The sequence below is a fragment of the Rousettus aegyptiacus genome, unplaced genomic scaffold (genome assembly GCF_014176215.1).
Source record: "Rousettus aegyptiacus isolate mRouAeg1 unplaced genomic scaffold, mRouAeg1.p scaffold_m13_p_5, whole genome shotgun sequence".
NCBI lineage: Eukaryota > Metazoa > Chordata > Mammalia > Chiroptera > Pteropodidae > Rousettus > Rousettus aegyptiacus.
Window position 1 is genome coordinate 20,185,254 of NW_023416308.1, and position 10,642 is coordinate 20,195,895.

A 10,642-nucleotide genomic window follows, 5' to 3' on the forward strand; every position below is an offset into this window, starting at 1 on the left:
TGTTTCCTAAAATTACTCTCCTGTTGATATTTCTCATTTCTAAAACATCATAATATGCTCACAGACACTAATTCTGCCTTAAAAGAAAAAAGTATTACTAAAGAATATCAACGAAAACAAAGGCATTTATACAAGGAAGTAAATACCCCAAACATATAAGTACGTTCTTAAGAGAACACTAAAAAAGCAGAAGTCACATTAAGTTCGAAACACCAAGAAAAAAAAGAACAGAAGTTCCTAATTTTAGTAATATCATATATCATACCCCTGCCCCCCCAAAAAAAATACCTCCACTTAAGTTAAGATTTGTTGATTTTATATATAGAAACTCTAAATATTTAGGGATCCCTGCCCTTTAAGAAGAGTAGGACAGACAGGAGAAAAAGGAATTAAGCATTTTATACTACATTTAAAGAAATGTAGGGTTTTGTTTTTGTTTTTTGTTTTTTTTTTAATGAAATCAGGTTTGATTTGGGGGTTCTTGTTTTACTTAGTTTCCCATTTGCCAGAAATTTTAAACAGCACTGATTTTTCAATGAGCTTCAAACATGTTAAAGTCTGGAACAGGAGTGTCAATTTCACAATACTCCAAAAGGTCTGCACTCCTCCCCGATTTTCACTGCTTGGCACTGCTTATCAAAGAGCACTCCCAACCAACAAGATGCATGGGCTAAGAAGGGCCAGCAAGCCAACAATATCTAGCAAGCACGTATTCATTGACATAATTTGGCTTTTCACAACAAATAACTCAAGGAGGCTGATATTTTCTATATCGTAGGGACTAGACTTATAAATGGACTTGTAAAAATAATCTGGAGATCACTTAGCATCAAAAGAATTTTTTCTTATGACGAGGTAACTGTGAAGCAATCTTGAGTGTCTAAAGCTTGAAGAACTGACTGATGATTTCTAATGGAGAAGAGCTTTGGTGTTGATTTTAATATTTTACAAAATTGCATCGCTTCAAATTCACCATAAAGAAGATGCCTCTATTTATCACCAATTCCACCAAGAGCTATTTATTGTCAAAGAGACACATTCGCTGTACAACTCATAATGGTGTTAATTAGGAAAGAAGCTGGAGGGAAATCCAAAACTAATGCTTAGATACACTATTAGAAACTCACTATTAACCTGATGAATGATCTTTTCTGGGGGTTGTCGTAAGGATATGAACTAGTGAAGTCTTTCACTAGCTCAGCAAAAATAAATCATTTTCGAGATAAAATTACAACCTGGTATGGACCTTACCAAGTCCCTTGCCAATTCGTTTAAACAAATTCCTGTCTGAAACGACCCAGTCAATCTGCATTTTTAAGTGAATCCTATTTCAATCTTTTAACAAAGCGCCACCAGGAGATTTGTAAGTTGAGGCAAGCAGCTGACTAGACTAATGGATCTTAAGCGGAGCGAGCACTGAAAACTGCAGTTTCAGTACCTGGGACAAAAGGCAATATGCCCCAGCTAAGGCTCCCAGAGGGAGCAGAGGAGAGAATGGAGTTGGAAAGGGGGACAGCAGGAACCAGGGGAGGGGCGTCCAGGATGGAGCACATGGGAATGACAGGCATAGGGCAGAAGGGGACCATAAAGATGGGACAGAAGGGGAGGGGCAAGAGGGACAGGAATCGGGCTGGACGGAGACACAGGGATAGGGCAGGAGGGAACCACAGCGATGGAACTAGGAGCAACATAGAGATGAGGCCAAAAGGATGGACAGAGATGGGACAAAGGGCGCGAAAGGGATGGGACAGAAGGGGGTGAAAGGTATGGAGCTGGTCCAGCGAAGTCACAACCACATCCTAACAGCCCCTTGCTGGGGCGCTCGGTGCGCGCCGGGCACTTTGCGGCGCTCTCTCCCCGAGTTCCCCCAAATAGCCCTCCGCTGCCCCATTTCAGAGATGGGAACCGCGACGCCAGCCCCGCAGCGCCGGCTCCCCCGAGGTCGCCGGCCGAGGGGCAGCAGGCGCTGAGCGCCCGACCCTCCAGGACGCAGGGGGTCGCTGGCGGCCGCGGGGGGCGGCGGCGCGGGAGAGCGGCACGGGCCCGGAGAGCCGGTACCTGGGCTCCGGCAGGACGATCCTCTTGCTGGCGCGGGCGGCCGGGGTCGCCTTGCTCTTCTCCATCGCCATCAGGTAGCTGACATCGGCCAGCACGGCCTCTAGGTCCGCCATGTTGGCGAGCGGCGGCGGCGGCGGCGGCGGCTCCTCGGGACCGGGACGGGACGCGCTCCCGCCGCCGCCGCCCGCCGCGCCCCGACGTGGGGGGGCCGCCCCGGGGCAGCCCCCCCGGCGCGCGCCCGCCTGCGCGCGCTCCCTTGCGCGCGCGCACCCCGCGCAGCTCCCCGCGCGCGCCGCAGCCTCGCGCCGGCCGGGGTCACCGCACGCCGCCCCGCCCCGCCCCCCGCGCGCGCCGCCGGCGGCCCCGCGCACGCGCCCCCGCCCCTTCCGCGAGGGGTCTGCGGGCAGAGCGCGCCTGGCGGTCTGTGACCCTCTGCGCTCGGGCTTACCCGCCGGACTCGCCTACCCCTCGCCTCCTGACCGAGTCCCCACGGGCATCGTCCCGCCCACCCCTCGAGGTGGCCACGAGGGACTTCCTCTCCTCTTCCCTACTTCCCTCCCCCAGCTTCTCGCGCTCTCACGCCCCCTTCCCCACGACCCCTGCAGGTCGGGCTTGCTTCTGTCCCGGCGCCCACTACCTTAGTGGCTGCGAGGAGGTCTCTGTGGACATGTTAGTTTTCAAACCTGACAGTATCGATCAGCACTTCTGATGGGAGGTCTTGAGTGACCCCAGCAGTGTTCGCGGCCCACCTGTCCCCAGGTGATGCAAGCCATAGTCCGGCTACCCTTGAACCGCACCCAGTCGGTCGGTTCCCCAACCCCCTTCTGACCCCGAACATCCCCCTGTAAAACTCAACAAAAAGAAACCTAAGAGCTGGAGAAAGCTGCTTATCCCCTGCCAAGCAGGGCAAAGTGGGGTGAGACCAAACCCCCCACCCCCACCGGAGCTACCCTTAGAGAGCCCACTCATGGAGGAGCTATCTGCTCAAGGTAGCACTGCTCCTTTGCACTCAGGAGAGAGGTTTGAGTTTGGGTGTTAAAACGGTTTCAGAACTAGAACTGGTATTTTGGCTCTTAGGGCTTTACCATCAGTTCAAGAGACAGTTGGGGAGCGCCTCCTGTGCAGGCAGACCTACCACAAGGGTGATAGGGAAGTGGAACAGCTAGAAGCCAAAACACCAAGGCAGGAGGGAATTTCCAGCTTCCTGATCCTTAGTCTCGGTGTCTGGTCACCACTCCCTACGTGGGCCGGGGGGTTTTAATCTGCATCTTACTTTTCCACAGTGGTACACACAAGTCCACATTCAGAACCCATGTGGCACATTGGAGTGGTGTTAAGGGACACCCAAAAGTCTTCAGAAGACCTGAGCCTGGAATTAATCCAAAAAAAAAAAAAAAAATCCCTTTAATTCATTCGCATTGGTCACGTTGCACTATGAGTCTAGATTTTACTGGGATTTGAGTAAAAGTTCTATCGATAACTGACAGAGTTAACACAGTTCACCAGAAATGGTTAAGGTCAAATATTTACTGTCATTTTGGACATTAAATGTAATGTCACAGCTGAAGCAGCCTGATTTGGTCATCACAAGAACCCTGCCCTCTTTTGTTTTCTCTCTCCCTCTCTCTCTCTCTCACCACACCAACCCCCACCCCCACCCTCGCATCTGTTCCATGTATGCCTGCCATCACAATTGGCCGCTTTTACCAGGCATTTCTCAAAATTCATGGCAGGGTATTAGTAAAGTTGTCCAGCAAAGGACAAGAGGAGTGTAAGAAGTAGGAACACCAGTCAAAGGAGGTTGGTAGGGCAACAGGAGCCTGAAATGACCAATGAGCACACAAATACACAAATGAGACCAAGATTTGCATGAGCCAAATATCAAACTTTCATCTTCCACCCACTTTTTTTTTTTTTTTTCCTGCCTGAAAACAGGAACACAGAATGTCTTGTCAAGGGTCACCCTAGGAGGAGGGGTAAATTCCCAAAAGAACCTAACACATTTTTGACTTCATTTATGCAATTTCTTTCAATATGTCTTTTTTATCATTTGAGCTTTCGCATGATCAGATCGTCAAATATATACTTCTCCCTACATTTTCATGGTCTTCCAAATACTGAGATTTTTAACCTTGTCTCTTTGATTTCAGTTAAGAATTTTGTTGGTGGTGGCGAGGGTTTTTTTTCGGTTTTGTTTTGCTGGAGATGGGGCAGTGGTCGTTTGTTTAGGTTTTTGTTTGTTTGTTTTTGTTTTTGTTTTTTTGCAGCATGATGTAGTAAGCTTGGAACAAGAAACACGCCTGAATTTAAATCCCTGCCCCTCTCCGACTAGCTGGGTTATCTTAGAGGCAACATATTACCTCCCAGTGTTTTACTGTTCTAGTTACTAGAGTGGAAATAAGGCCACTGACCCCAGGGTTGTTGAGAAGACAAAGAAGATAAAACACATAAACATGCACCTTGCCTGAGACCCAGTAGGTCCCCAACAAAGGTTACTGCACCTTTTCTGTTTCTTTTGCTTTATTTTACCCTAGTATATCAGAGTAGATAATGAAACTACTTATTCACAGCCATTACACTTGAAGCAGGAAGACCCCTTACCAAAAATAATATCTCCCTGGGGCATTTCTGGGAACCCAAATGGGCAAAAACGATTAGCGTTTATAAACATAAGCAATTGCTCTTCTAGAAGAAAGAACAAGGACTCCCGAACTGGGTCTCCTCCACCTCTGAGGTCAGCTCACTGGATCCCCCAGGGGTATCCTGCCTTGGTATTAATAGTGTGCCAACCTCGGTTCCTGGCTCTCTCCGTCACTCTCTCACTCTCTCCACTCCCCTCCTCTCTTTCTTTCCTTGGACTCTCTTAATGTTAAACAGTTTTGTGTTGGCTACAAACAAAAGGCACTAATGACAGTGATGAAGTTGTCATAACTGACCTGCTAGATCCCGTTGCTAAACACCATCGTCAGCCTGTAATCATTACAACGAAGGGAAAAAACAAATAGCAACCCATTTGTACTCAACCAACAATGCTCCCTTGCAAGTAATTCTGCTTTCTTCTCACCCGCTACTCCAGATAATTTAAATGACTTTAGGCTCACGCTGCTTGTCATAATAGATAAAACTCCAGAGTTTTAATATTCTCTTTTTCTCTTTCCTAGGACTTCCCGTGATTAGGGGAGGTGTTGCGGAGATGGATGCATTAAAGTTTGTACTCTCCAGGGTTAATTTTTATAACAGCTTCAAAAGAAAAACTAACTGGAGAACTCCCTGGTCTTATTTGTTGTAGGTTCTGAGTTTAACTAAGACTTCCTACTCATGATGAGAATCCCTGGACTATCAAAGCTAGGGGTGAGGAGGAGTATTGTTTTGGGAAATTAATCGAGCACACAGGGAAAAAGTCAACTCTAAGACTCCAGTTAGAAGATATTTGAGACCAGGAGAATATCCTTGACCCTAATTCATTAATATCACATTATTTAATCCAATCCCTGCTAAGAGACACTTGATTTTGAGATAAGCAGTTTCCTAAAGAAAGAAAACCACACATAACTGGGATTTGAATGAGTTCATTTTCAAACATCTCACTCTGTAAATGTCTGCAGGAATTTCTGCCATACTAGGGCCACTGTCCCATTTCACCTATATCTTTGATCACTATTCTGCTTTTTGCCACATACATCATATGAACTGCTTTTATGCTATTTTAGCAGCAAAGCTTTACAAACTTTAAAGGTAGCTCTATACATAGCAACTCAATACTTTAAGATCTGCCAAAAGGTAAGAATGGTTGACATAGTACTGAAATTATCTTCAGTACAGTACCTTCCTTTAAATATGTGGGTGGAAAGATGTTTCTCCACAGAGGCTCCTGGTCAGGGAGTCTTCCTTTAAAGAAACTGGAGAGTTGTGCTTCTGACCGTGGGCTCAGGAACCAGGTGGCCTGAATTAGAACCCCAAGGCCGGTACTTCTAAACTGTGTGACATTCGACAGGTTACTTAATCTCTCTGTGCCGCAGCACTCTCAGTGGTGTTAATGGGATTGTTGTGAGAATAATGTGGTAGCATATGAAAACTCTTAGAATAGTGTCTGAGACATAGGAGGCACTCAGAAAATATTATTATTATTGTTACCATCCTCATCATCTTTGGAGTATCTCTACGTGATGCAAGGCATGAAGGAAAGAGACCAGTCCTGGGAACGAAAAAGCAGTGTGGCATGTGACCAGCTGGCTCTGGCATTGCTGAATAACTGGAAGCAAGTCTCTTAAGCTTTTTAATCTCCCTTTCCACCACAGCCTAATGAAGGGATTGAATGAACTGGTCCCTGAGGTCCCTTCAAATTCTAAAATTCTCTGGCTTTATTTAATCTTGCAGTGAATCCCTTTGCAAGGTGAAGAATAGTTACTCTCCTCAATAACAGCTTGTGAGTTTCAGTGTTTTACTATATGAAGTGATATCTAGGGTATTAATAATTTTCAGTCGCTGCTGTCACAGGTGAAGTGAGGAATCCATCAGCAGGTTTCTAGAAACAAACACGTTTGTATTTGTTCCTCCAGCAACTGCACTCAGCATGCTGACCTTGCTCAATAAATATACGTTGAATGAATAAGTGAATGAATGAATGAATGACATAAAAGATTATAGACCATTTGCCTCAAAGACTTGGTTTTCATTGGAAGATAACCTAAAGAGAGAAAAGAAGTACTATTGAAAACCACAAGGGTCCACTAAAGAGGGTGCATCCTGATAAAAGATGAGCTCTAACCACCAGGTCCCTGCTGGTCCTCGCTACCACTAATGGCCTAGAAAATGCTCCAGCAGCTAAGAACCTTGATGCACTTTGGCTATGCAAAGGGAGGGTCTGGGAGCTGTAGGCCTCAGAATGGAGAGAGCAAAATTCCTTGGCCTAATAGAAGTCTTGGAGGAGAACTTGAAGGAGGAAGGAAGAGAGAGCAATGAGGTGGCCCTTAGCCAGGTACTCCATGGAATGGATGGCCATTCCCCAGAGGTAGGGCAGTCCAGAGAACTTTCAGGGATAAGAATTCTGTTCTTCTGTCTTCTGTGCCATTTTAAGTTTGCTGATCTGCACACAAATGCCTTTCTGGTGACCTTTACAACTTAATGGCTTGTATTTGTGGGTGCTTTGGCTATGGGTTGCAAGGGAGGTGGGGAGCCAGGGCCACCCTGGGACCTATATCAGTGATAAAAGAACAGCTCTACAAGACCTACAGAACAAGAACTCAGCAGAGGCAGGAATCAGGGCCATCAATGACACTGGAAAAGTGGGCTGCCCCAAAATCCTCAGACATCCAGGGCAGGTCTTGGCTTTTCTATGGGACTGGAAAGTCCATCTTGTCTCCCTCACAAGGAATGAAAAGTTGACCTCTGGATATATAAGTCGCGAAAGGCCAGAACTTTTCTGCATTGCCAAGTTCCCTTGCCGTGGTGTACTTCCCTCCAAGATTCTGTCTGAAAGGATGTATGCCATTCTCCTGGGACATTATTTCAAGGCCAACCCAAGTCCCCAGTCCGCTAAGTCCTATGGATTTCTCAGGTCACGCCTTACCAGCACAGGTCGTTTGGGGGCATGCCACGTAGGCCAGTGGCTGTGGGTGTTTAGTGAACCTACCCTTCGGCACCCGTCTCTGGTTCCCATCTCAGCCAGTTGTGTTTCTTTTCTCCTGGTTGGGGGTAATAGCTTCTGAACTGGTCTCATTCTCTCGGGGCCAGATGCAGTAACAAAATAATGGTGTCTGGCCCAGGCCTAGTGTAATACCTGAATCAAGAGGTCCCTGGGAGCCACCAGGGTGATCACATGCCCCTAAGAGGTGCTCTCATGTACCAGTCCGTGGCCTGTTAGGAACGGGGCTGCGCAGCAAGAGGTGAGCAGCAGGTGAGGAAGGGAAGCTTCACCTGTATTTGCAGCTCTCCCCCGTGCTAGCATCACCACCTCAGGTCCACCTTAGATCATCAGACATTAGATTCTCTCAAGAGCACTGGCCCCTGGTGCCAAAAGGTTGGGGACCGCTACTCTCCACCAGCACTCCCAGTTATTTGCAAAAATTGCCAGTGTGCAGATTCACATTCAGACTTAGAGGTCCGGGGCCGAGCCTGCACTTCTGCGTTTCTCAAATGCTCCCAGGTGGTACCTCCGCTGAAACAGGCCCCACTCCCAGCCTACAGAAGCAGGATTTGCACTGTAACAAGATGCCCACGCGATTTCCAGGTACATTAAACCAAGAAGCCCTGCTCTAGGTCACCCTGGACCTTTTAGGTCAGGCCTTCAAATTGGTCGGGCAGGTGTCACATGAGAGGATTCCAGATTAGAAATGAATCAGATCAGCTGGGCCCAAATGAGTAGCCCCAAGAGAACGGAGAGGAAGCGGGACAGACAAGTTAGAGGTCAGTGGGATGAGTATATGCAGGGTCTGGGAGCCACAGAGGGAAATTGATGTGATCTTGGGGGCAGTGGGAAGCCAGCAGCAGGTTTTAAAGAGAAGAGCGATGATATCAGATGGGTTTTTTTGTTTCATTTTGTTTTGTTTTGTTTTGTTTTGTTTTGTTTTGTTTTGTCTTGTTTTGTTTTGTTTTGTAAGGGTCTGCTGGCTGGAGATACAGACAAAACCCATGAATGAGGGTGAACGCTAGAGCAGTCAAAGATAGCAATCCAGGAGGTGTGGATGAAGGTGGCTGCAGTAGGTAGAACAGCACATCACATGTAGGGATGCACTAGGTGTGCCAAGATAGAGAGGAGTTGCCCAGGGTGATTCATAGGCCTCCAAGGCAGCAGTTAATATGAAAGAAAAGCCTTCCTTCTCTCCAACTTGGAACCTCCAGAACAAGTCTTTCATTCTTTGTCCAGAAGATGCCCACAGCTTGCCAACTGTTCATCCTGCTTCCAAATCCTCTGTCTTTTAATCCATCGACACTTTCCTGCTCCTGCTCATGAACCTTCAGTAGCTCTCTATTGCCTACCGAACTATCTTCGAACTCCTTTTCTGCTCTATCTTCTATTTCTGCCTGATCTGTGTCATATTAATTCATGCTTTTATTTATTCAACGACTATTTACTGAGTACCATCAATGTGGCAGGCACTAACAAGAAATCACTCATCTGTCAAGAGAAAATCAATCCCAGGAGATTTATAGTTAAACTAATATGCTCTTCAAAATGAGCCACTTCAGCTGTATAAAATAGAAATAATACTAATGTGTAACATACATTAAGTGCTTACTGTGTGCTAACTATGACATTAAACATTTTGTGTGACTATCACATTAAATATTCCCCAAATGCCCATGATGGAGATGGTTGGCCTCACTTTAAACAGGAAACAAATATCAAGTTACTTAGAAAGCAAGTACAATAACTAAATTATTAGGACTTGAACCGAGGCAGTCTGAGCCAAGAGTTTGTACCCCTAATTTCTGTCTTCTTAATGTTCCATGGAGCTGCTGGGTCAAACAAGACAGCATAGTACATGCTCTAGTGAGCAACAAGCTGTAAGGTCCCATTAAAACGCTCTTCCCAACTTACCTCCTGCTATTCGCAAATCCTCGCATTGGGCCCAGGTCACACTGGCCACATTGATTCTGACTTTGGAGCCTCTCCCCCACCCCTAGTCCCTTTGCCTGGACTGCTCCCCTTCAAGGTATTTTCCTGGAATCTCACCATTCAAATCTCGGCTCAAATGCTACCCCAAGCAAGAATACAAAGCTGCAAAGGATTCTTTTCTGGGGCTCCCTCCATTTCCCTTTTTTCTTTTCTTTCCCTTTTTGCTCTTCCTCTCTCTGCATTTAGCCCTTTGGGCACCAATGTTCCTCTCTTTTCCGTGCCTTCCTCCTTCATCAAAAGTGGCTCTCATGAAAAGATCAGTCATTCACACCTTAATGTGAATTTGTTGCTAGGTCAACGTTCCTAGAAATGTCTGAATTTTAAACCATGCGCTTGATTATAAAACAGTAGGCTTTTGCCTTCTTACAAGCACTTCATTCACCAGGATTCTTTGTGTACGTATGTGGGATGTGTTAGGGGCAGCAGCTGTTTCAACCTCAGGAATCATTCAGCTGATTTCATTGGGCTAGAGCAATTTGTGTTGTGGTATAGTTGAGAGGAAAGAGAATGAATGTTAATGTAGGCTCAATCTGAATCTCATTTTCCACCACCTTGCAAGTGGTGCGCTGTGATCCTGTAGTGGTTAGTATTTTGTGTTGTGAATCTCATTTTAAACATCACCTGTATGATCTTAAACTAAGCAACGTAGACTAATCTCAGTTGTCTCTTCAGTAACTGAGGGTGGTTAATAATTGCAAAGATTATCGTGAGGATTAAATGAGATGAGAAGACGCACAATAAAGGCTCAGTGGAGTTGAGTTAGTGACGTCCGCATGGGTGCAGTCAGGCCTGATTAATTCTGTGCCTAGACTCCCTGACACACTTACTCGCTCCCAGTACCCCCACTACACATAATTATTTCCGGGAAAACTGAGCATGGAATTTGGCCAGACACCACAAAAAGTCCTGGAATCCTGGCCTCTCTGAAATCTAGAATGCTCTCCTTTCACATTCCTGAGGCCAATT

At 46.4% G+C, this 10,642-nt stretch overlaps 1 protein-coding gene across 3 annotated transcripts in view; it reads right to left on the reverse strand.

Moving 5' to 3' along the window:
- GRK3 (G protein-coupled receptor kinase 3) overlaps nt 1-2,223 on the reverse strand; it is a 111,567-nt gene extending 109,344 nt beyond the window's left edge. For all 3 annotated transcript variants that reach the window (XR_001594346.2, XM_016124216.2, XM_016124214.2), the window contains exon 1: nt 2,059-2,223. Coding sequence is in view for 2 of the 3 variants with exons in the window: in XM_016124216.2 (XP_015979702.1) it covers nt 2,059-2,171 (113 nt within the window). In the remaining variant the exon portion in view is untranslated. The remainder of the gene's footprint in view (nt 1-2,058) is intronic.
- Between the last annotated feature and the right edge of the window lie 8,419 nt (nt 2,224-10,642).